This window comes from Anas acuta, chromosome 36, assembly GCF_963932015.1.
Source record: "Anas acuta chromosome 36, bAnaAcu1.1, whole genome shotgun sequence".
NCBI lineage: Eukaryota > Metazoa > Chordata > Aves > Anseriformes > Anatidae > Anas > Anas acuta.
Window position 1 is genome coordinate 106,549 of NC_089014.1, and position 26,437 is coordinate 132,985.

General features: G+C 54.7%; 2 protein-coding genes across 3 annotated transcripts; one reads left to right on the forward strand and one right to left on the reverse strand.

Moving 5' to 3' along the window:
• The first annotated feature begins 14,820 nt into the window (after positions 1-14,820).
• Positions 14,821-15,781, forward strand: LOC137846672 (kielin/chordin-like protein). Its single transcript, XM_068664735.1, has one exon. The coding sequence runs from the start codon at positions 14,877-14,879 to the stop codon at positions 15,669-15,671; it is 795 nt and encodes a 264-aa protein (XP_068520836.1). The 5' UTR covers positions 14,821-14,876; the 3' UTR covers positions 15,672-15,781.
• Positions 15,782-21,533: 5,752 nt separating this feature from the next.
• On the reverse strand, positions 21,534-24,706 carry COX6B1 (cytochrome c oxidase subunit 6B1). 2 transcript variants are annotated; one of them, XM_068664731.1, is made up of 4 exons: positions 24,546-24,705; positions 23,101-23,208; positions 22,892-22,992; positions 21,534-21,728 (listed from the first exon to the last, which is right to left on the reverse strand). In XM_068664731.1, exons 2-4 carry the CDS (start codon positions 23,204-23,206, stop codon positions 21,675-21,677), a joined length of 261 nt encoding a protein of 86 aa, XP_068520832.1. In that variant the 5' UTR covers positions 23,207-23,208; positions 24,546-24,705; the 3' UTR covers positions 21,534-21,674. The 2 variants fall into 2 exon arrangements, with proteins under 2 accessions (XP_068520832.1, XP_068520831.1); XM_068664730.1 differs by having other exon boundaries at positions 21,673-22,654; positions 22,801-22,992; positions 24,546-24,706.
• Between the last annotated feature and the right edge of the window lie 1,731 nt (positions 24,707-26,437).

The window sequence follows — 26,437 nt, forward strand, 5'->3', positions numbered from 1 at the left end:
CAGCCGTCTTGCAAGGACATCCAATGTCCCAAAGGGACCACATGTAGGATGGCAGATGGACAACCCCACTGTGTCCATAACGCGCCTTCCTGCAGTGACATCCAGTGCCAGAAGGGAACCTCTTGCCAGATGGTTGATGGTTGGCCCCAATGCATCCAAACCAAGATTCCCATCAGGCAACCTTCTTGCAACGATGTGCAATGTGCCAAAGGGACCACTTGCAACTTGATTGATGGTCAACCACAATGTGTCCATAACCCGCCTTCCTGCAGTGATGTCCCGTGCCAGAAGGGAACCACTTGCCAGATGGTTGATGGTTGGCCACGGTGCGTCCAAACCAAGATCTCCCCAAGACGGCCTTCTTGCAATGATGTCAACTGTCCCAAAGGGACCACGTGCAACTTGATTGATGGCCAACCACAATGTGTCCACAATGCGCCCTCCTGCAGTGACATCCAATGCCAGAAGGGAACCACGTGCCAGATGGTTGATGGTTGGCCACGGTGCGTTCAAACCAAGATATCCATAAGGCGACCTTCTTGCAACGATGTCCACTGTCCTAAAGGGACTGCATGTAATATGATCGATGGCCAACCACGATGTGTCCACAATGCACCCTCCTGCAGTGACATCCAGTGCCAGAAGGGAACCACATGCCAGATGGTTGATGGTTGGCCCCGGTGCGTTCAAACCAAGGTCTCACCAAGGCGACCTTCCTGCAGTGACATCCAATGTCCTAAAGGGACCACGTGCAACTTGATTGATGGCCAACTACGATGTGTCCACAACGCACCCTCCTGCAGTGACATCGAGTGCCAGAAGGGAACCGCATGCCAGATGGTTGATGGTTGGCCCCGATGTGTGCAAACCAAGATCTCCATGAAGCAGCCGTCTTGCAAGGACATCCAATGTCCCAAAGGGACCACATGTAGGATGGCAGATGGACAACCCCACTGTGTCCACAACGCACCATCTTGCAGTGATATCCAGTGCCAGAAGGGAACCGTGTGCCAGATGGTTGATGGTTGGCCCAGGTGCATCCAAACCAAGATATCCATCAGGCAACCTTCTTGCAATGATGTCCACTGTCCCAAAGGGACCACGTGCAACTTGATCGATGGCCAACCACGATGTGTCCATAACCCACCTTCCTGCAGTGATATCCAGTGCCAGAAGGGAACCACTTGCCAGATGGTTGATGGTTGGCCCCGCTGCATCCAAACCAAGATATCCATCAGGCAACCTTCTTGCAATGATGTCCACTGTCCAAAAGGGACTACTTGCAACTTGATTGATGGTCAACCACGATGTGTCCACAATGCGCCCTCCTGCAGTGACATCCAGTGCCAGAAAGGAACCGCGTGCCAGATGGTTGATGGTTGGCCCCGGTGCATTCAAAACAAGATATCCATCAGGCAACCTTCTTGCAATGATGTCCACTGTCCCAAAGGGACCACTTGCAACTTGATTGATGGTCAACCACGATGCATCCATAATGCACCCTCTTGCAGTGACATCCAATGCCAGAAGGGAACCACATGCCAAATGGTTGATGGTTGGCCACAGTGCATCCAAACCAAGATCTCCGTGAGGCAACCGTCTTGCAAGGACATCCAGTGTCCCAAAGGGACCACGTGTAGGATGGCAGATGGACAACCCCACTGTGTCCACAACACACCATCATGCAGTGACATCCAGTGCCAGAAGGGAACCACGTGCCAGATGGTTGATGGTTGGCCCCGATGCATCCAAATCAAGATCTCCCCAAGACGGCCTTCTTGCAACGATGTCCACTGTCCAAAAGGGACTACTTGCAACTTGATCGATGGTCAACCACGATGTGTCCATAACCCACCTTCCTGCAGTGACATCCAGTGCCAGAAAGGAACCGCGTGCCAGATGGTTGATGGTTGGCCCCGATGTGTGCAAACTAAAACCATTGTGAGGCAGCCATCCTGCAAGGACATCCAGTGTCCCAAAGGGACCACGTGTAAGATGGCAGATGGACAACCCCACTGTGTCCACAACGCGCCCTCTTGCAATGAGATCCACTGCCAGAAGGGAACCGTGTGCCTGATGGTTGATGGTTGGCCCCGGTGCATTCAAACCAAAATGCACTCAGTGCAACCTACTTGCAGTGACATCCATTGTCCCAGAGGGACCACGTGTAAGATGGATGATGGTTGGCCACTCTGCATCCAAAACCGACCCTCTTGCCATGATGTCCAGTGCCAGAAGGGAACCACGTGCCAGATGGTCGATGGTTGGCCCCGGTGTGTCCAAGTCAAGACCTCCATTAGGAAACCTTCTTGCAGCGATGTCGAATGCCCCAAGGGGACCACATGCAGTTTGAGAGATGAGTGGCCTCAATGTGTTCACGACAAACCCTCCTGCAAGGATATCCAATGTCCAAAGGGGACCACGTGTAGGATCACAGATGGGTGGGCCAGGTGTGTCCACACCCAGCCTTCCTGCCATGAGGTCCAGTGCCAGAAGGGATCTGCGTGCCAGATGGTTGATGGTTGGCCCCGATGTGTGCACACCAAGACCACCATGAGGCTACCATCCTGCAACAACATCCAGTGTCCCAAAGGGACCTCGTGCAAGATGCTGCAGGGGTGGCCCCAGTGCGTCCACAGCCAACCCTCCTGCAGTGATGTCCACTGTCCCAAGGGGACCACGTGCAATATGGTCAACGGTTGGCCCCAGTGTGTGCAAAACCGTCCCTCCTGCAGTGACATCCAGTGCCAGAAGGGGTCAGCTTGCCAGATGGTTGATGGTTGGCCCCGGTGTGTCCAAACCAAGATCTCCCCAAGACGTCCTTCTTGCAACGATGTGCAGTGTCCCAAAGGAACCACGTGCAAGATACTATTTGGTTGGCCTCAGTGCGTCCACAGACAACCATCGTGCAACGACATCCAGTGTGAGAAAGGAAGCGTGTGCCAGATGGCGGATGGTTGGCCAAGGTGTGTTCAGCACCAGCCAACTTGCAACGACCTCCAGTGTCCCACAGGGACCTCATGCAGGATGGCAGATGGTTGGCCCCAGTGTGTCCAAGTCAAGATGGCCCCGAGAAAACCTTCTTGCAGGGACATCCAGTGTCCCAAAGGGACCGTGTGCAAGGTGCTACTCGGGTGGCCTCAGTGTGTCCACAGACAACCATCCTGCAACGATATCCAGTGCCAGAAGGGAAGCGTGTGCCAGATTGTAGATGGTTGGCCACGATGTGTTCAGAGACAACCTACTTGTAAGGACATCCAGTGCCCTAAAGGCACTACGTGCTCTGTGTTCAATGGATGGCCCCAATGTGTCCAAAATCGTCCCTCCTGCAGTGACATCCAGTGCCAGAAGGGAACCGTGTGCCAGATGGTTGATGGTTGGCCCCGATGCATCCAAACCAAGATCTCCCCAAGACGGCCTTCTTGCAACGATGTCCACTGTCCCAAAGGAACCACGTGCAATATTATCAACGGCTGGCCCCAATGTGTCCAAAATCGTCCCTCCTGCAGTGACATCCAGTGCCAGAAGGGAACCGTGTGCCAGATGGTTGATGGTTGGCCCCAATGTGTGCAAACCAAGACCACCCTGAGGCAACCATCCTGCAACAACATCCACTGCCCCAAAGGGACCTCGTGCAAGATGCTGCAGGGGTGGCCCCAGTGCGTCCACAGCCAACCCTCCTGCAGTGATGTCCAGTGCCCCAAGGGGACCACGTGCAATATTGTCAACGGTTGGCCCCAGTGCGTCCCGAACCGACCTTCTTGCAGCAACATCCAGTGCCAGAAGGGAACCGCGTGCCAGATGGTTGACGGTTGGCCCCGGTGTGTGCAAATCAAGACCTCCATTCGTAGACCTACTTGCAGTGACCTCCAGTGTCCCAAAGGGAGCATCTGCAAGATAACAGACAACTGGCCGCAGTGCGTCTACACCCAACCCTCTTGCAATGACATCCAGTGTCGGAAGGGATCCACGTGCCAGATGGTTGATGGTTGGCCAAGGTGTGTTCAAATCAAGGTCTCCCCAAGGCGACCTACTTGCGCGGACCTCCACTGCTCCAAAGGGACCACGTGCAAGATGACGAATGGGTGGCCCCACTGCGTCCAGAACCCACCCTCCTGCAGTGACGTCCAGTGCCAGAAGGGAACCGTGTGCCAGATGGTGGATGGTTGGCCCCGATGTGTGCAAGTCAAGACTTCCATCAGGAGACCGACTTGTAGGGACGTCCAGTGTTCCAAGGGATCCATGTGCAAAATGCTACATGGGTGGCCGCAGTGTGTCCACTCCCAGCCCTCCTGTCACGATGTCCAGTGCCCCAAAGGGACCGCCTGTAATATGGTCAACGGATGGCCCCAGTGCGTCCAAAATCGTCCCTCCTGCAGTGACATCCAGTGCCAGAAGGGAACGACGTGCCAGATGGTTGATGGTTGGCCCCAGTGCATCCAAACCAAGACCTCCATTAGGGGACCTTCCTGCAGGGATATTCAGTGTCCCAAAGGGATCACGTGCAAGATGCTGCACGGGTGGCCTCAGTGTATCCATAGACAACCCTCCTGCAGCGACATCCAGTGCCAGAAGGGGACCACGTGCCAGATGGTCGATGGTTGGCCCCAGTGTGTCCAAACCAAGACCTCCCCAAGACGGCCTTCTTGCAACGATGTCCACTGTCCCAAAGGGACCACGTGCAAGATGACAGATGGGTGGCCACGGTGTGTCCACAGCCAACCTTCCTGCAGTGACATCCAATGTCCCAAAGGGACTACATGCAATATTATCAACGGTTGGCCCCAATGCATCCAAAATCGTCCCTCCTGCAGTGACATCCAGTGCCAGAAGGGAACCACGTGCCAGATGGTTGATGGTTGGCCCCGATGTGTGCACACCAAGACCACCCTGAGGCAACCATCCTGCAACAACATCCACTGCCCCAAAGGGACCTCGTGCAAGATGCTGCAGGGGTGGCCCCAGTGCGTCCACAGCCAACCCTCCTGCAGTGATGTCCACTGCCCCAAGGGGACCACGTGCAATATTGTCAACGGTTGGCCCCAGTGTGTGCAAAACCGTCCCTCCTGCAGTGACATCCAATGCCAGAAGGGATCAGCTTGCCAGATGGTTGATGGTTGGCCCCAGTGTGTGCAACTCAAGACCTCCATTCGTAGACCATCTTGCAGGGACCTCCAGTGTCCAAAGGGGACCACGTGCAAGGTGAACGATGGGTGGCCACAGTGCGTCTACACCCAACCCTCCTGCAATGACATCCAGTGTCCCAAGGGCACGGCCTGCACGATGACAGAGGGTTGGCCCCAGTGTCTTCCCAGCCATCCCCTCTTCCGCTCTGCACCCTGGGGTCACCCTGCTTCTGCCCCCCAAATTTCCGCTGGGGTCTCCCCCATCCCCTCGTCCTGCAGTGGTGCCCACTGCGCTGCCACCCCTGCGTCCTGCCAGAATTTTGCCTGCAAGCCCGGCACCGTTTGCATGGTGGTGCACGGCCACCCCACCTGCGTCTCCCGACCTTCGTGCAAGAACCTCCACTGCCAAGCGGGGATGGGCTGCAAGCTCCTCAATGGGTGGCCCCGCTGTGTCCGCATCCCCTCGTGCAGTGACCTGCAGTGCCCGAGTGGGATGGCGTGCCGGGTGGTGCGAGGCTGGCCCAAGTGCGTGCGGATGGTGAGGAGCGCGCCCGCGGCGTCTTGCACCGGCATCTCCTGCAAATCCGGCACCGCGTGCCAAGTGGTGGAGGGCGTCCCCCGCTGCGTGCCCCCCAAGCCCACCTGCGACACGGTGCACTGCTTGGAAGGGACCACGTGCCACATGGTGGAGGGCTGGCCCAAGTGCATGCCCAACCAGCCCACCTGCGGCGCCGTCCGCTGCCCCGAGGGCACCACGTGCCAAGTGGAGGGTGGTTGGCCAACGTGCGTGCCCAACAAGCCCTCCTGCAGCACCGTCCGCTGCCCGGCCGGGACCACGTGCCAAATGGTGGAAGATTGGCCCAAATGCGTGCCCAACAAACCAACCTGCAAAGAGGTGCATTGCCCGGTGGGGACGACGTGCCAGATAGTGGAGGATTGGCCCAAATGCGTGCCCAACAAGCCAACTTGCAACGACATGCATTGCCCCGCCGGAACGACGTGCCAAATAGTGGAGGATTGGCCCAAATGCGTGCCCAACAAGCCAACTTGCAACGACATGCATTGCCCCGCCGGAACGACGTGTAGGGTGGTGGAGGAGTGGCCCAAATGCGTGCCCAGCAAGATGTCTTGCAAAGAAGTGCGTTGCCCATCCGGGAGCACGTGCAGGATGGTGGACGACTGGCCCAAATGCGTCCCCAACGAGCCGTCCTGCAACGACGTGCATTGCCCGTCCAGAACGACGTGCCAGATGGTGGAAAACTCACCCAAATGCGTCCCCGACAAGGCGTCTTGCAACGACGTGCACTGCCCGAAGGGGACAACGTGCAAGATGGTGGAATCCTCACCCAGATGCCTCCCCGTCTCGCAGCCCCCACTCGTCTGCCACGTTTTGGGGCGCTGGCGCTACCGGGCCTTTGATGGGAAGAGCTATGGCTTGGCGGGGGCTTGCACCCAGACGTTGGTGAGCACCTGTGGCACCCAGTTGCCCACCCTCCATGTCACGGCGGGCGGCCAGTTTGGCGCGGGACCGGGCGCCTCCTTCAGCCACGTCACGCTCCGCGGTGATGGCTTCGAGGTCGTCCTGCACCGAGGCGAGGAGACGATGGCGAGGGTGAGGATTTGACCCAGGGTGGCACAAGGGGTGTGAGGGGGGTGTCCCATATTCCCTGGGAGGGAGCGGGGAACCAGGTGTCTGGGGTCTCCCAACCCCCTAGAACTCCAAGAGGGGTGGTGGGCCCAGATGTCCAGCTCCTCCCCACCCCATTTCCAGCCCCAAGATCCCATAACTGAGTAGTGGGCCCAGGTGTCCAGCTCCTCCCCATCCCATTTCCATCCCCAAGACCCCATAACTTAGTGGTAGACCAGTTGTCCAGCTCCTCCCCACCCCATTTCCAGCCCCCAGACCCCATAACTTAGTGGTAGACCAGTTGTCCAGCTCCTCCCCACCCCATTTCCAGCCCCCAGACCCCATAACTGAGTGGTAGACCAGTTGTCCAGCTCCTCCCCACCCCATTTCCAGCCCCCAGACCCCATAACTGAGTGGTAGACCAGTTGTCCAGCTCCTCCCCACCCCATTTCCATCCCCAAAACCCCATAACTTGGGGTCTAGGTCCACTCAATCCCCCTTCCAAGACTGAGGAAGGGACCCAGGTGCCCTCACCAGGGTTGCCCAGCCAATGTCCTCCCTTACAGGTGGCCGGGACCCGGGTCCCCCTACCCCTCTCACTGGCAGGGGGTCGGGTGCGCCTGGAGCGAAGAGGGGGACAACGGCGGGTGGCCACGGCCATAGGCGTGCGGGTGGCCGTTGGTGGGGACGGCGCGGTGACGGTGACGGCACCGGCGACGCTACGGGGGCAGCTCTGTGGGCTCTGCGCCCATCCTGAGGAGGGGGCCGGCGAGGGACAAGGGACACAGTGCTGTGAGTGGGGCGTGGGGACGTTAATTGGGGACGTTAATTGGGGACGGGGACCCCAGTTAGAGGGTCTGGAGGGAATGGGGGACTGGGATGGAGACAGCCAATGGGTTGGGGATGGGCGTTGAGATGGGAATGGGGATGGAGAAATGGGTGAAGAAGGTTGAAGGGATGGGGAAATGGGTGAAAGAATGGAGAAATGGGTGAAGGACTTTGAAGGGATGAGGAAATGGGGGAAGGAGGTTGAAGGGAAGAGGAAATGGGTGAAGGAGGTCAAAGGAATGAAGAAATAGGTGAAGGAGGTTGAGGGATGAAGAAATGGGTGAAGGACAATAAAGGGATGAAGAAATGGGTGAAGGACAATGAAGGGATGAGGAAATGGGTGAAAAGGTTGAAGGGTTGGGTGAAGGTTGAAGGGACGGGGAAAATGGGTGAAAGGATGGAGAAATGGGTGAAGGAGGTTGAAGGGACGGGAGAAAGGGTGAAGAAGGAAGGATAATTGGGTGAAAAAGGAAAGATAATTGGTAAAGAGGGGATGGAGGAGGACCAAGGAACCCTTCCAGGAGGAGAAGCCAAATAATCAATTCTTCTCCTCTTCCCACAGCCTCCTCCTGCTCACCCAAACACCCCCAGGAGCCCTGTGCCCCCATCCCCAACCCCATCCCCGTCCCCAAATCCGTCCCCAACCTGGTCCCTAACCCCGTCCCCAACCCCGCCACCTGCTCAGCCCTGGGCATGGGCCACGTCCGCACCTTCGACCGCCTCCACCACGATTTCTCCGGCTCCTGCCTCTACCTCCTGGCCGGACTCTGCCCCGGTACTCAGGGCCCGGAGCCCTTCCGCGTCCTGGTGCGGGGTGGCCTGGGTGGCATCACCGGTGCCGAGGTCCTGGTGCGCCGCACGCGTGTGGAGCTGGAGCCCGGGAGGGTCACGGTGAGTAAGGGAGGAGTAGGAGCGCGGGGGTGGTGGTGTGAAGCTGGGGAGTGAGTAAGGGCCACAAGGAGGGAGTTGTGAGGATGGAGTAAACCGGGAGGGAAGGGCTGGATGCTGAGTAGCACTTTCTGCCCAAACTGGGATTAAGTAGGGATGTGTTGACTGACCAAGGGATGAGTAAAGAGGGAGTAGAAGGCAAGTGATGCGTAATGAGTAAAGACCAAGTAAATCCAGTCCAGATTTCTCAAGGGGAGTAACAAGTGAGTAATGAGTAACACATGAGTAGACAAGAAATTGGGGAAGCGGAAGATGTTAGCCAGCTCAGAGTTGCCCAAGGATGTGTAGGAAGTAAAGCATGAGCATTGAATGAGTAGTGAGTTAGTAAAAGAGCAGGCCTGGGTGTAGGAGCTTGCTCAGTGTTGTCACAGGATGCATAGTGAGTAAAGAGTAAGCATGAGCAGTGAGTTAGTAAAATAGAAAGCAGGGACATTAGCTGTCTGGGAGGTGCTGGGGGGGGACATAGTGAAGAGTGAGTAGTGAATGAGTAGCAAGTGTGTTAATAATGGGTGAGAAGGTCGTAAGTAGGGAGATGTATTAGTTGGCTGGAAGTGCTGAGTAGTGAGAGCATAACTAGAGAGTAAGTGGGTTTGGTCCAGTCCCTGCCACAAGCTGCTTAGGAGGACCAGAGGCAAATTGGTGATCAGGGAGTGAGTAGCAAGAGAGTAAACCTGGAGTAGTCAGTTAGAGAGCTCAGTCCTGTCTGATTCCCACTACAAGTGGCCTCGAAGGGCAGGTAGCAGAATGGTGAGCAACAAGTGTGTAGCTTGTGAATGCCCCAGCGAGTAAACCATGAGTAACGACAGAGTAAACCAGGAGTAGCGAGTGAGTAAACTATGAGTAGCAAGGAAATGGGCTCCAGAAGGGCTGAAAACCGATTCTGACCCCTCCGGGGGTTCCCTTTATGCCCTGTGCCCCCCCCCAAACAGGTGAACGGCGTGTCGACCCTCCTGCCCCACACAACCAAGGCCTCGGCGGTGACCCTGGAGCCCCGGGGCTGGGAGGTGGAGGTGCGGACCCCCCGGGGGCTGCGGGTGGCCTTCGACGGGCACCACGGGCGGGTGAGCATCCGCGTGCCGGGCGCCTACAGCGGCCACCTGTGCGGGCTCTGCGGGGACTTCGACGGGGACCCCCGCAACGACCTGGCGCCGGCAGGGGGGTGGCGGGTGGGGGACACGTCGGGGTGCGGGGACGCGGCGGGGTGCGGGGAGGTCGGGGGGAAGGGGCAAGAAGAGGTGGGGAGGGAGTGCGGGGTGCTGCTGAACAAGGAGGGGCCCTTCCGGCTCTGCCACGAGGCCGTTCACCCCGAAACCTACTTTCGGGACTGCGTCGCCGACCGGTGTCACCGCGAGGGGGTCTGCCGCGTCCTCGCCGCCTACGTGGCGGCCTGCCAGGAGGCCGGGAGGAAGGTCCTGGAGTGGCGTTCCAAGGGGTTCTGCTGTAAGTGGCTCGTGGGGGGGTCGGGGGGTAGGGGTTGGAGGGGGGCACGGCCCCGTAGAGCACCCCGGGAATCCAGGAGTCTGGGTGGGATGGGGGCATGATCCCATAGAGCACCCCAAGATCCCATAAATCCTGGTGGGATGGGGAAAGAAACCCATAGAGCACCCCAGGGTCCCAAAAGTCTAGGTGGGATGGGGACATGGCCCCATAGAGCACCCCAGGACCCCACAAATCACAATGGGATGGGGACATGGCCCCATAGAGCACCCCAGGACCCCAAAAGTCTTGGTGGAATGAGGACATGGCCCCATAGAGCACCCCAGTACCCCAAAATTCTTGGTGGGAGGGAGAAATAACCTCATAGAGCACCCTAGGACCCCAAAAGTCTTGGTGGGATGGGGACATGGCCCCATAGAGCACCCCAAGACCCCATAAATCCTTTTGGGATGGGGAAAGAACCCCATAGAGCACCCCAGGGCCCCAAAGGTCTTGGTGGGATGAGAAACACAACCCCATAGAGCATCCCAAAACCCCATAAATCCTGGTGGGATGGGGAAATAACTCCATAGAGCACCCCAGTACCCCAAAATTCTTGGTGGGAGGGAGAAATAACCCTATAGAGCACCCCAGGGCCCCATAAATCCTGGTGGGATGGGAAAAGAACCCCATAGAGCACCCCAGGGCCCCAAAAGTCTTGGTGGGAGGGAGAAATAACCCTATAGAGCACCCCAGGGCCCCATAAATCTTGGTGGGATGGGAAAAACCCCATAGAGCGCCCCAGGACCCCCAAAGTCTTGGTGGGATGGGGACATGACCCCATAGAGCACCTAGGAGAAGCCAAGGATCCAGAGGGGACCGAGGACCTTCCCCCAACACCACCTTCTCCCCACAGCCCCCCAGTGCCCCGCGGGCACCCGCTACGCCATCTGCGCCCCCGGCTGCACCCCGGGGTGCCGTGAAGGCTGCGTGTCCCCCGACGACTCCCACGGGGGCACCCAGAGGTGCTCGGAGGAGCCGGTGGCAGCACCGGCTACCGTGGGCACCCCGGGGACCTGCCGGGCCGTGGGGACCCAACACTACTTGAGCTTCGACGGGGTGGCCATGGCCGTGGCGGACAACTGCTCCTACGTGGTGGCCCGGAGCTGCGGCCCCCCCGGCGCCCACCCTGCCTTCGACGTGACCGTCACCGACCCACCCCGGGGTGGCCCCGGCCCCCGCAGAGTCACCGTCACCGTGCACCAGCACCGCTTCGTGCTACGGGGTGGGCACCCCGGCGTGGTGGAGGTGAGGAGGAGGAGGAGGAGGAGGAGGAGGAGGAGGAGGAGGAGGAGGAGAAGGAGGAGGAGGAGGAGGAAGGGGAGAGGGGTGGGGATGGGCAAGGGGTGGAAGGGGTGGAGAAGGGGGTGAGGGGGGAGGAAAAATGGGTGGGGGGGTGGATGGAGGAGGTGGAGAGAGGGATGGGAGGGTGGGGAGGTGGAGAAGGCTGAGGGGGGAGGGAGGGAGGGATGAAGGACATGGAAAGAGAAGAGGATGGTTGGGTGGAGGATGGATGGATGATGAAGAACGTGGAAAAAGGCGTGAAGAAGAGGATGGATGGATGGATGGATGGATGGATGGATGGATGGATGGATGGATGGATGGATGGATGGGAGAAGAAAATGGAAAAAGGGATGGGTGAAGAAAATGGAAAAGTGAATGAAGAAGAGATGGAGAGAGAAGAGGATGGATGGATGGATGGATGGATGGATGGAGAATGTGAAAAAAAGAATGGAGAAGGGATGAAGAAGGAAGAAGATGGATGAAGAACTTGGAAAACGGGATGGAGAAGGACAGAGGTAGAGGTATGGACAGAGAAGAGGATGGGTAGGTGGATGAAGAACATGGAAAAAGGGATGGAGAAGGGAAGAGATGGAGGAATAGATAGAGGATGGATGGATGGATGGAAGGAAGGAAGGATGGATGGATGGGAGAAGAAAATGGAAAAAGGGATGGGTGAAGAAAATGGAAAATGGGATGGGTGAAGAAGATGGAAAAGTGAATGAAGAAGGGATGGAGAGAGAAGAGGATGGATGGATGGATGGATGGATGGATGGATGGATGGATGGATGGATGGATGGATGGATGGATGAAGAACGTGGAAAAAAGGATGGAGAAGGGATGGAGAAAGAAGAAGATGGATGAGTGGATGGTTGAAGAACTTGGAAAAAGGGATGGAGAAAGACAGAGGTAGAGGTATGGACAGAGAAGAGGATGGGTAGGTGGATGAAGAACATGGAAAAGGGGATAGAGAAGGGCAGAGATGGAGGAATAAATAAGGGATGAGTGGATGGATGGATGGATGGATGGATGGATGGATGGATGGATGGATGGATGGATGGATGGGTGAAGAAAATGGAAAAAGGGATGGGTGAAGAAGATGGAAAAGTGAATGAAGAAGGGACAGAGAGAGAAGAGGATGGATGGATGGATGGATGGATGGATGGATGGATGGATGGATGGATGGATGGATGGATGAAGAACGTGGAAAAAAGGATGGAGAAGGGATGGAGAAAGAAGAAGATGGATGAATGGATGGTTGAAGAATTTGGAAAACGGGATGGAAAAAGACAGAGGTAGAGGTATGGACAGAGAAGAGGATGGGCAGATGGATGAAGAACATGGAAAAGGGGATGGAGAAGGGCAGAGATGGAGGAATAGATAGAGGATGGATGGATGGGTGGATGGGTGGATGGATGGATGAACATGGAAAAAGGGATGGAGAGGAGCAGAGATGGAGGAATAGATAAAGAGGATGGGTGGATGGGTGGATGGATGGATGGATGGATGGATGGATGGATGGATGGATGGATGGATGGATGGATGGGAGAAGAAAATGGGAAAAGGGATGGGTGAAGAACATGGAAATAGGGATGGGTGAAGAACATGGAAAAGTGAATGAAGAAGGGATGGATAGAGAAGAGGATGGATGGATGGATGGATGGATGGATGGATGGATGGATGGATGGATGGATGGATGGATGAAGAACGTGGAAAAAAGGATGGAGAAGGGATGGAGAAGGAAGAAGATGGATGAATGGATGGTTGAAGAACGTGGAAAAACGGATGGAAAAGGACAGAGGTAGAGGTATGGACAGAGAAGAGGATGGGTAGGTGGATGAAGAACATGGAAAAAGGGATGGAGAAGGGCAGAGATGGAGGAATAGATAAAGAGGATGGATGGATGGGTGGATGGGTGGATGGGTGGATGGGTGGATGGGTGGATGGATGGATGGATGGATGGATGGATGGATGGATGGATGGATGGATGGATGGATGGATGGATGGGAGAAGAAAATGGAAAAAGGGATGGGTGAAGAAAATGGAAAAAGGGATGGGTGAAGAACATGGAAAAAGGGATGGGTGAAGAAAATGGAAAATGGGATGGGTGAAGAAGATGGAAAAGTGAATGAAGAAGGGATGGATGGATGGATGGATGGATGGATGGATGGATGGATGGATGGATGGATGGATGGATGAAGAACGTGGAAAAAAGGATGGAGAAGGGATGGAGAAGGAAGAAGATGGATGAATGGATGGTTGAAGAACTTGGAAAACGGGATGGAAAAAGACAGAGGTAGAGGTATGGACAGAGAAGAGGATGGGTAGGTGGATGAAGAACATGGAAAAGGGGATGGAGAGGAGCAGAGATGGAGGAATAGATAAAGAGGATGGGTGGATGGGTGGATGGGTGGATGGGTGGATGGGTGGATGGATGGGTGGATGGATGGATGGATGGATGGATGGATGGATGGATGGATGGATGGATGGATGGATGGATGGATGGGAGAAGAAAATGGAAAAAGGGATGGATGAAGAAAATGGAAAAAGGGATGGGTGAAGAACATGGAAAATGGGATGGGTGAAGAAGATGGAAAAGTGAATGAAGAAGGGATGGATGGATGGATGGATGGATGGATGGATGGATGGATGGATGGATGGATGGATGGATGAAGAACGTGGAAAAAAGGATGGAGAAGGGATGGAGAAGGGATGGAGAAGGAAGAAGATGGATGAATGGATGGTTGAAGAACTTGGAAAAAGGGATAGAAAAAGATAGAGGTAGAGGTATGGACAGAGAAGAGGACAGGTAGGTGGATGAAGAACATGGAAAAAGGGATGGAGAAGGGCAGAGATGGAGAAATAGAGGATGCATGGATGGATGGATGGATGGATGGATGGATGGATGGGAGAAGAAAATGGAAAACGGGATGGGTGAAGAAAATGGAAAAAGGGATGGGTGAAGAACATGGAAAAAGGGATGGGTGAAGAACATGGAAAAGTGAATGAAGAAGGGATGGAGAGAGAAGAGGATGGATGGATGGATGGATGGATGGATGGATGGATGGATGGATGGATGGATGGATGGATGGATGAAGAACCTGGAAAAAGGGATGGGAGAAGAGCTTGGGAAAAGGGATGGGTGAAGAGCAGAGGTGGAGGGATGGACAGAGAAGAAGGATGGATGGATGGATGGATGGATGGATGGATGGATGGATGGATGGATGGATGGATGGATGGATGAAGAACCTGGAAAAAGGGATGGGAGAAGAGCTTGGGAAAAGGGATGGGTGAAGAGCAGAGGTGGAGGGATGGACAGAGAAGAAGGATGGATGGATGGATGGATGGATGGATGGATGGATGGATGGATGGATGGATGGATGGATGAAGAACCTGGAAAAAGGGATGGGAGAAGAGCTTGGGAAAAGGGATGGGAGAAGAGCAGAGGTGGAGGGATGGACAGAGAAGAAGGATGGATGGATGGATGGATGGATGGATGGATGGATGGACGGACGGACGGACAGATGGAGAAGGTTGGACAGATAAAGATGAAAAAAAGATGAAAAGATGAAAAGGAGGAACAAAATTGGATGGATGAAGGAGATGGGGTGGGTGGTAGAACGACAAATATCTGCTACGAGGACCAGGGTGGAGAACCAGTAGGACCGGGCACCTACTGGGTGCCTCCAACCCACCCCACCCCACCCCACCCCACGCAGGTGGACGGCTCCAAGGTGTCGCTGCCCTTCTGCCTGCGAGGCCAGGCCGTGTGCCTGGCACCCCGGGGTGCCACCACCCTGCTGGTGGCCGACTTCGGCCTCCGCGTCACCGCCGGCCCCGGGGCGGCGGTGGCCGTCACCGTGTCCCCGAGCTTCCGCAACGTCACCTGCGGCCTCTGCGGCAACTTCGACGGCCACCCCTACAACGACCACCTCCACCAGGCCACCACGGCCACTTGTCACCGTCCCTGCCCCGGACCCACCTGTCCCCCTTGCCGCCAGCCCCCCAAAAAAGCCTTCGTCCACACCGAGCTCTGCGGCGTCCTGCGGGACCCCCAAGGTCCCTTCGGGGGCTGTCACGCCGCGGTCCACCCCAGGGTCTTCTTCGACGTCTGCCTCTGGGAGCTCTGCGAAGCCCCCGGGGACAAGGAGGTCCTCAGCGAGGTCCTGGGCGCTTACGAGGCCGCCTGCCGCCAGGCCAAGGTCCGCGTGGGACCCTGGCGCGTCCCCAGCGTCTGCCGTGAGTTGGGGACCGCGGGGACACGGGGTGGGAGGTGGCCGTGGGGTGTTTGGGGTGATCTTCTCGAGGAGGTTCTCGTGTGGGACTCCCCCCGTGGCCAGGATGTCCCCATGGATCCATCCACGGTGTCACGGGGCCGTCCATGACGTCCCCGTTGTCCCCCACCCTGGTGTCCCCTACGCGTCTGTCCGTTCTTGACGTCCCTCCGTGTGTCCCTCCGTGATGTTCTCCAGCTCTCTGTCCAACCACGACATCCCTTTGGGGCCACGACGTTCTCCATCTCTTGGTGTTTTTCTCCCCATCTCTTGGTGCTCCTCCACGATGTTCTCCACCTCTCGGTGTTCCTCTCTCCATCTCTTGGTGTTCCTCCATCAACTTTCTCCATCTTTTGGTGTTCCTCCATGACGTTCTCCACCTCTTGATGTTCCTCTCTCCACCTCTTGGTGTTCCTCCATGACGTTCTCCACCTCTCGGTGTTTTTCTCCCCATCTCTTGGTGTCCCTCCATGAAGTTCTCCACCTCTTGGTGTTCCTCTCCCCACCTCTTGCTGTTCCTCCATCAACGTTCTCCACCTCTTGGTGTTCCTCCACGATGTTCTCCATCTCTTGGTGTTCCTCTCCCCATCTCTTGGTGTTCCTCTCCCCACCTCTTGGTGTTCCTCCACGACGTTCTCCACCTCTTGGTGTTTTTGTCCCCATCTCTTGGTGTCCCTCCATCAACTTTCTCCATCTTTTGGTGTTCCTCCATGACGTTCTCCACTTCTCGGTGTTTTTCTCCCTGTCTCCTGGTGTTCCTCCATCAATATTCTCCACCTCTTGGTATCTCTCCATCAACGTTCTCCACCTCTTGGTGCTCCTCCACGACATTCTCCATCTCTTGGTATCTCTCCATCAAAGTTCTCCACCTCTTCGTGTTCCTCCACGACGTTCTTCATCTCTTGGTGCTCTTCTCCCCATCTCCTGGTGTTCCTCCATCAATATCCTCCACCTCTTGGTGTTCCTCCATGATGTTCTCCACCTCTTGGTGTTCCTCTCCCCACCTCTTGGTGTCCCTCCACGATGTTCTCCACCTCTCAGTGCTCTTCTCTTCACCTCTTGGTGTTCCTCCATCAATATTCTCCATCTCTTGGTATCCCTCCACAACGTTCTCCACCTCTCGGTGTTTTTCTCCCCATCTCTTGATGCTCCTCCACAATGTTCTCCACCTCTTGGTGTTCCTCTCTCCACCTCTTGGTGTCCCTCCATCAACGTTCTCCACCTCTTGGTGTCCCTCCATCAACGTTCTCCACCTCTTGGTATCCCTCCATCAACGTTCTCCACCTCTTGATGTTCCTCTTCCCATCTCTTGGTGTTCCTCCACAACGTTCTCCACCTCTTGGTGTTCCTCCACGACATTCTCCACCTCTCTGTCCACCCGTGACACCCCCGTGTGTGATGTCCCCAACGCACCCGTGACATCCTCCATCTCCTTCTCCATCCACGACCTCCTCACGCGTCCTCCCCCCGCCGTGCCCCTCCTCCGGGCCACGTCCCCCCCTAATTCCCGTATCTCCTGCAGCTCCGTGGTGCGTCGAGGGCTCCGGCTGCCGCCCCGGTGTCACCTGCGTCCCCCACCGAGCGCTGCTGCGGCGGGACCTGTCTCCAGGTGAGGGGACAAGGGGGGGGGGACGTGGTGGGGATGAGGGGATGGGGGACCACCAGGTGGAGGAGGGTGGGAGATGGTGGATGGAGAAACCATCTGAGATCACGAAATTTCATGAAAAATTAAAAATGTGTGAAAAAGTAGAAGATGGGATGAAGAATTCACCGAAAATAGCCAGAGAAAGGGGTGAAAAGGTGGACGGAGAAGACATTGAAGGATAGATTGATGGAAAAAAGTAGTGAAAAGGGATGGAAAGATGGAAAAAAAATATCGAAGGGGAAGGGATGGATGGAGAAACCATTGATGATTGATTGAGGGATGGAGAAACCATTGATGATTGATTGAGGGATGGAGAAGCCATTGATGATTGATTGAAAGACAATGGATGGGTGGTCAAATTATTGATGATGGATGGAGAAACCATTGATGATGGATGGAAGGATGATGGATGGGTGGTGGAACTATTGATGATGGATGGAAAAACCATTGACGATGGATTGAGGGATGGAGAAACTATCGATGAGGGATGGAAGGATGGAGAAAATATTGATAATTGATTGAAGGATGGAGAAACCATTGATGATTGATTGAGGGATGATGGATGGGTGGTGGAACTATTGATGATGGATGGAAAAACCATTGATGATGGATCGAAGGATGGAGAAACCATTGATGATTGATTGAGGGATGGAGAAACCATTGATGATTGATTGAAGGATGAAGAAACTATTGATGATTGATTGAGGGATGGAGAAAACATTGATGATTGATTGAAAGATGATGGATGGGTGGTCAAACTATTGATGATGGATGGAGAAACCATTGATGATGGATTGAGGGATGGAGAAACCATTGATGATTGATTGAGGGATGGAGAAACCATTGATGATTGATTGAGAGATGAAGAAACCATTGATGATGGATTGAAAGACGATGGATGGGTGATCAAATTATTGATGATGGATGGAGAAACCATTAATGATTGATTGAGGAATGGAGAAACCATTGATGATGGATGGAGAAACCATCGACAATGAGGGATGGAGAAACCATTGATAATTGATTGAAGGATGGAGAAACCATTGATGATTGATTGAGGGATGGAGAAACCATTGATGATTGATTGAAGGATGATGGATAGATGGAGAAACCATTGATGAGGGATGGAAGAATGGATGGAGAAACCATTGATGATTGATTGAAGGATGATAGATGGGTGGTCAAACTATTGATGATGGATGGAGAAACCATTGATGATTGATTGAGGGATGGATAAACCACTGATGATTGATTGAAGGGTGATGGATGGATGGATGGATGGAGAAACTATTGATGAGGGATGGAAGAATGGATGGAGAAACCATTGATGATTGATTGAAAGATGATGGATGGGTGGTGAAACTATTGATGATGGATGGAGAAACCATTGATGATGGATGGAAGGATGGAGAAATTATTGATAATTGATTGAAGGATGGAGAAACCATTGATGATTGATTGAAAGATGATGGATGGGTGGTCAAACTATTGATGATGGATGGAGAAACCATTGATGATTGATTGAGGGATGGAAAAACCATTGATGATTGATTGAGGGATGGAGAAACCATTGATGATTGATTGAAAGATGATGGATGGGTGGTCAAACTATTGATGATGGATGAAAAAAACATTGAAGATGGATGGATGGAAGGGTGGTTGGGTGGAGAAACCATTGATGATTGATTGAGGGATGGAGAAACCATTGATGATTGATTGAAAGATGATGGATGGGTGGTCAAAGTATTGATGATGGATGGAGAAACCATTGATGATTGATTGAGGGATGGATAAACCATTGATGATTGATTGAAAGATGATGGATGGATGGAGAAACCATTGATGATGGATGGAAGAATGGATGGAGAAACCATTGATGATTGATTGAAAGATGATGGATGGGTGGTGGAACTATTGATGATGGATGGAGAAACCATTGATGATTGATTGAAAGACGATGGATGGGTGGTGAAACTATTGATGATGGATGGAGAAACCATTGATGATGGATTGAGGGATGAAGAAACAGTTGATGATTGATTGAAGGATGATGGATGGATGGAGAAACCATTGATGATGGATGGAAGGATGGAGAAAGTATTGATAATTGATTGAAGGATGGAGAAACCATTGATGATTGATTGAAAGATGATGGATGGGTGGTGGAACTATTGATGATGGATTGAGGGATGGAGAAACCATTGATGATTGATTGAAGGATGGAGAAACCATTGATGATTGATTGAAAGATGATGGATGGGTGGTGGAGCTATTGATGATGGATGGAGAAACCATTGATGATTGATTGAGGGATGGAGAAACCATTGATGATGGATCGAAGGATGAATAAACCATTGATGATTGATTGAAGGATGATGGATGGATGGAGAAACCATTGATGATGGATGGAAGAATGGATGGAGAAACCATTGATGATTGATTGAAAGATGATGGATGGGTGGTGGAACTATTGATGATGGATGGAGAAACCATTGATGATTGATTGAAAGACGATGGATGGGTGGTGAAACTATTGATGATGGATGGAGAAACCATTGATGATGGATTGAGGGATGAAGAAACAGTTGATGATTGATTGAAGGATGATGGATGGATGGAGAAACCATTGATGATGGATGGAAGGATGGAGAAAGTATTGATAATTGATTGAAGGATGGAGAAACCATTGATGATTGATTGAAAGATGATGGATGGGTGGTGGAACTATTGATGATGGATTGAGGGATGGAGAAACCATTGATGATTGATTGAAGGATGGAGAAACCATTGATGATTGATTGAAAGATGATGGATGGGTGGTGGAGCTATTGATGATGGATGGAGAAACCATTGATGATTGATTGAGGGATGGAGAAACCATTGATGATGGATCGAAGGATGAATAAACCATTGATGATTGATTGAAGGATGATGGATGGATGGAGAAACCATTGATGATGGATGGAAGAATGGATGGAGAAACCATTGATGATTGATTGAAAGATGATGGATGGGTGGTGGAACTATTGATGATGGATGGAGAAACCATTGATGATTGATTGAAAGACGATGGATGGGTGGTGAAACTATTGATGATGGATGGAGAAACCATTGATGATGGATTGAGGGATGAAGAAACAGTTGATGATTGATTGAAGGATGATGGATGGATGGAGAAACCATTGATGATGGATGGAAGGATGGAGAAAGTATTGATAATTGATTGAAGGATGGAGAAACCATTGATGATTGATTGAGGGATGGAGAAACCATTGATGATTGATTGAAGGATGATGGATGGGTGGTCAAATTATTGATGATGGATGGAGAAACCATTGATGATTGATTGAAAGACGATGGATGGGTGGTGGAACTATTGATGATGGATGAAAAACCATTGATGATGGATGGCTGGAAGGGTGGTTGGGTGGAGAAACCATTGATGATGGATCGAAGGATGGAGAAACCATTGATGATTGATTGAAAGATGATGGATGGATGGATGAGGTGGAGAAACCATTGATGATGGAGAAACCGTTGATGATGAAGGATGGAGAAACCATTGATGATTGATTGAGGGATGAAGAAACGGTTGATGATTGATTGAAGGATCATGGATGGACGGAGAAACCATTGATGATGGATGGAAGGATGGAGAAAGTATTGATAATTGATTGAAGGATGGAGAAACCATTGATGATTGATTGAAGGATCATGGATGGATGGAGAAACCATTGATGATTGATTGAAAGATGATGGATGGGTGGTGGAACTATTGATGATGGATGGAAGGATGGAGAAAGTATTGATAATTAATTGAAGAATGAAGAAACCATTGATGATGGATTGAGGGATGGATAAACCATTGATGATTGATTGAAGGATGATGGATGGGTGGTCAAACTATTGATGATGGATTAAAAACCATTGATGATGGATGGCTGGAAGGGTGGTTGGGTGGAGAAACCACTTCTGGAGGTGTCCTGACCCCGTGTCCCCCCCCCCTCCAGGAGCCCTCCTGGGAGCGCTGCCGCTGCGTGGCCTGGGCTTGACGCCGCTTCTCCCCGGGGTCCTGCCCCCCCCGAACCTGCCCCTGGGTCTCCAACCCCCCCCGCTCGGTCCCCTGGTCCCGTAGGACACCAGGGGGGGGGACACCTCGAGGACCCTCGGGTGACCGAGCAAGGGGTTGTCCCCCCCTCCCCAATTTAAATTTTGTTAATTAATAAAATTTCGACGTTGAACCGTTCTCGCCCCGTTTTCTCCATCCCCCACGTCCCCACCACGAGAACCTGGCGATGAAAAAAATTCAATAAAACACCCCCAAAACGGGCCAGTTCAACCCTTTTTATTGTCAACCGCCCCCGTGCCGGCGGCGTCCCCGCCCCGGTGACATCCGTGTCACCTCCTGGTGGCCGCGGTGGTGGCCCCGGACCCAACCCCCCCCTCCCCGTGCCCCGGGTTGGAGAAGCTCAGATCTTGCCGGGGAAGGTCCCCTCCTCGCGGTACTCGTCCCACGTTGTCACCTGCGGGGACACGGTGGCCTTGTGGGGACACCCGGGGGGACGTGGTGGCCCCACAAAGGGATGTGGTGGCCCCACGGGGACGTTGGGGTGGACACGAGGACCTCGTGCTGGTTGGGGACACCACGGGGGGGTCCTGGAGGTGCTGAGGGCCTGGGGACACCACGGGGAGGTTGGGGGGGACCTGAGGGGCGTGGGGACACCATGGGGCCACCACAAGGGACATGGGGCCACCATGAGACACCCAAGGGCCACCTAGGGGACGTGAGGCCACCATGGGACACCCAAGGGCCACGAGGCTACCCCGGGACACCCAAGGGCCACCTAGGGGACATGAGGCCACCAAAGGACACCCAAGGGCCACCAGGGAGATGTGAGGCCACCAAGGGACACCCAAGGGCCACGAGGCCACGCTGGGTGACCCAAGGGCCACCTGGGGGACGTGAGGTCACCATGGGACACCCAATGGCCACGGGACACCCAAGGGCTACCTGGGTGACATGAGGCCACCAAGGGACACCCAAGGGCCACGGGGCCACCCTGAGTGACCCAAGGGCCACCTGGGAGACGTGAGGCCACCCTGGGACACCTAAGGGCCACAAGGCCACCATGGGACACCCAAGGGCCACGAGGCCACCACAGGGCACCCAAGGGCTACAGGGCCACCACGGGACACCCAAGGGCCACCTGGGGGACATGAGGCCACCAAGGGACACCCAAAGCCATTGAGGCCATTGGGTGTCCCAAGTGACACCCAAGGGCCACAAGGCCACCTTGGGTCACCCAAGGGACACAGGGCCACCATGAGACACCCAAGGGCCACCTGGGAGACGTGAGGCCACCACGGGGCACCCAAGGGCTACAGGGCCACCATGGGTCACCCAAGGGTCACGAGGCCACCATGGGACACCCAAGGGCCACAAGGCCACCTGGGGACACCCAACGGCCACGGGGCCACCCCGGGTCACCCAAGGGCCACCTGGGAGACGTGAGGCCACCAAGGGACACCCAAGGGCCACGAAGCCACCCCAGGTCACCTAGGCGACATGAGGCCACCCAAAGCCATCGAGGCCACCAGGTGCCACCCAATGGCCACCGGGAGGACCCGAGGCCCACGAGGCCACCCAAGGGTGCCACGTCACGGGGGGGGGGAGGGGACCACTCACCCAGGAGGTGGGACAGATGGACTTGTAGACGCGGTAGTACCACTGGCAGGGGGTGGCGTCCGCCCCCTTGGCCGCCATCGCCTTCTCGCAGCGGTGAAAATCTGGGGGGGGGGGGATAAAAGGGGGACACGGGGGTCACCGGGGAGGGGACACGGGGGTCCCAAAGGTGGGGGGGAGGGGTCCCAAGGGTGGGGGGGGGAGGGGCGTACCCAGGTAGTTCTGCCAGCAGTTCTTGGTCTGGTTCTGGTTGGGGAAGCGGCTGTCGAAGGGCGCGGTCTTGTAGCGCTCCAGTTTGGCCCGGATGTCCTCCGCCATGGCTGCGGGGGGGGTTAATTAGTTAATTAATTATTAATTAATTAGTTAATTAATTAGTTAATTAGCTAATTAATTAGCGGTGTTAATTAATAGTTCGTTTATGGGGGGGGGAGGAGGTTTGGGGATGTCAATAGCGGCCCCAATTGGGTCCCAGGAAGAGGTGGTTGGATGTTGTTCCCAGTAAGGCACTGGGAGCCCTCCCAGTAAGGCACTGGGAGCTCTCCCAGTGGTCCCAGTAAGGCCCAGTGATCCCTCCCAGTGCTTCCAGTAAGAGGTGGTTGGATGTTGTTCCCAGTAAGGCACTGGGAGCCCTCCCAGTAAGGTACTGGGAGCTCTCCCAGTGCTCCCAGTAAGGCCCAGTGATCCCTCCCAGTGCTCCCAGTAAGAGGTGGTTGGATGTTGTTCCCAGTAAGGCACTGGGAGCCCTCCCAGTAAGGCACTGGGAGCTCTCCCAGTGCTCCCAGTAAAGCCCAGGGATCCCTCCCAGTAAGGCCCTGTGAACCCCCCCAGGGCTCTCAGTAAAGCCCTGCTGTCCTTCCCAGGGCTCCCAGTAAAGCCCAGCTATCCTTCCCAGGGCTCCCAGTAAGGCCCTGGGAGCCCTCCCAGTGCTCCCAGTAAGGCCCAGTGATCACTCCCAGTAAGGCCCAACTACCCTTCCCAGTGCTCCCAGTAAGCCCCTGTGATGCCTCCAGTAAAGCCCAGTGACCCCTCCCAGCGCTCCCAGTAAGACCCAGTAACCCCTCCCAGCGTTCCCAGTAAGGCCCAGTAACCCCTCCCAGCACTCCCAGTAAGACCCAGTGACCCCTCCCAGCGCTCCCAGTAAGGTCCAGTGACCCCTCCCAGCGCTCCCAATAAGGCCCAGTAACCCCTCCCAGCGCTCCCAATAAGGCCCAGTAACCCCTCCCAGCGCTCCCAGTAAGACCCAGTGACCCCTCCCAGCGCTCCCAGTAAGACCCAGTAACCCTTCCCAGCGCTCCCAGTAAGACCCAGTAACCCCTCCCAGCGCTCCCAGTAAGACCCAGTAACCCCTCCCAGCGCTCCCAGTAAGCCCCATAGATCTCTCCCAGTGCTCCCAGTAAAGCCCAGTGACGCCTCCCAATTACCCCGCTGCTCCCAGTAAAGCCCAGCAACCCCTCCCAGTGCTCCCAGTAAGCCCCAGTCACCACCCCAGTCCACCCAGTGCTCCCAGTAAACCCTACAAACCTCTCCCAGTAAGGCCCAGCGTCACCCCAGTGCCTCCAGTAAAACCCAGCCCCCCCAGTGCCCTCCCAGTGCTCCCAGTAGACCCCCAGTGCTCTCCCAGTAGCTCCCAGTCGCTCCCAGTTCCCCCCCCCCGCACCAGCCGCCGCCGTTCCCGTCAAAGTGACTTTCACCGCCGCCGCTGCCCTCACGCCGGAACCACCGAGACGCGACAGGAAGCGCAGAGCGTCGCCGGAAGTAGCGGCCGCGGCTCAGCGCGCAGAAGGGGAGGAGCCATAGAGACGAGGAGGGTAGAGCGGCCCTCGCCGAGGGCGGGGGGGGGAGTGTGGAGGACTGCGGGAGGGCGGGAGGGAAAATGGCGGCGGGGAGGCCGCGGCGCTCCCCGAATCGCATCAAAACGCCCCAAAACGCCCCAAAACGGCTCCGAAATGTCCCAAAACACGCTCAGAAGCCCTCACAGCACCCCCAAAAACCTGAATGTTCACCAAATCCCTCACAGCGTCCACAAATTTTCCTCAAATTCGCCCCCAATTTGTGCCTTTCTCCCACACAGGTCCCTAAATAAAACCCCCCAAATCCCCATTTTTGGCCCCAAACTTCCCCAGACCCCCCCTAAACGCCCCATGAATGTCCCCATACGACCCCTAAAAGCCCCATCCCTTTATCCCCTCACTCCAAATCCCCCCCACTCGCCCCTAAATACCACCCCCAAAATGTTCGTTTCTGTCCCCAAATTTCCCCCCAGGTCACCAAACGCCGCGTCCCTGACCCTAAATACCCCCCAAAATCCCACATTTGTGTCCCTAAATCCCCCCCAGAACCTCCCAATTCTCTCTCTGATCCTAAATACCCCCTAGATGTCCCCGGATCCCCCAGATATCCCATTTTTGTCCTCAAAAACAGTTCAAGACCCTAAAAATCCACTTTCCGTACATAAATCCCCCCAAATTCACTCTTCTTACCTCTAAATAACCCCACAAATCCTAAATATCTCATTTTTGTCCTCAATTATACTCCAAAACCCCCAAAACCCTGTTCCTATATACAAATCCCCACAGCTTCCACGTCAAATTCCCCATTTTTACCCCAAAATAACCCCTTAAATTCTCCAAATGATCAATATCTGTCTCCAAAATACCCCCAGGAGCCCCCAAATGCCCCAAATTTGTCCCTAAATATTCGCAGGATCCCCTAAATGCTCTCGGGACCCCGTCCAAATGCTCCATCCCTGTTTTCAGCCACACTCTGGACCCCACAAAATTCTTGTCCCCAAAACCCCCCAAATGTCCCATCCCTTTCCCCAAATACCCTCCACGACCCCAAATCACCCATTCTTACCCCAAAATCCCTCCCCAAATCCCCCACATTCTCCATCCCTTTCCCAAATCCCCCCCACGACCCTAAATCCCTCCCAAACATCCCCAAATGCCCAATCTTTTTCTCCAAATACCCTCCAGGACCCCAAATTCCCCATTCCTGCCCCCAAATGCCCCCCAAAACACCTGATATCCTCCATCCCTTTCCCTAAATACCCTCCAGAACCCCAAATTCCCCTATTTCTGTCCCCAAATCCCCCCATTTCTGCTCTCAAAACCCCCCCAAACACCCTAATATTCTTCATCCCTTTCCCCAAATCCCCTCCATGACCCCAAATTCCCCATTTCTGCCCCCAAATCCCCCATTCCTGCCCCCAAATCCCCCCCAAAACACCCCGATATCCTCCATCCCTTTCCCTAAATACTCTCCAGAACCCCAAATTCCCCTATTTCTGTCCCCAAATCCCCCCATTTCTGCCCCCAAATCTCCCCCAAACACCCCCATATCCTCCACACCTTTCCCCAAATCCTCTCCATGACCCCAAATCCCTCATTCCTGTCCCCAAATCCCCCCCAAAACACCCCGATATCCTCCATCCCTTTCCCTAAATACCGTCCAGGACCCCAAATTCCCCCATTTCTGCCCCCAAATCTCCCCCAAACACCCCCATATCCTCCACACCTTTCCCCAAATTCCCTCCAGGACCCCAAATCC

What these genes read in the sequence shown, in the direction of transcription:
- LOC137846672 (XM_068664735.1), top strand. Translation starts at nt 14,877, where the DNA reads ATGGATGAAGGAGATGGGGTGGGTGGTAGAACGACAAATATCTGCTAC.
- COX6B1 (XM_068664730.1), bottom strand. Translation starts at nt 23,206, where the DNA reads ATGGCGGAGGACATCCGGGCCAAACTGGAGCGCTACAAGACCGCGCCC. An exon ending in CTGCTGGCAGAACTACCTGG is followed by an intron (nt 22,993 to 23,100) that starts GTACGCCCCTCC and finishes CCCCCCCCCCAG; the next exon opens with ATTTTCACCGCTGCGAGAAG. An exon ending in TGGCCATTGGGTGGCACCTG is followed by an intron (nt 22,655 to 22,800) that starts GTGGCCTCGATG and finishes GGGTGTCCCCAG; the next exon opens with GTGGCCTTGTGGCCCTTGGG.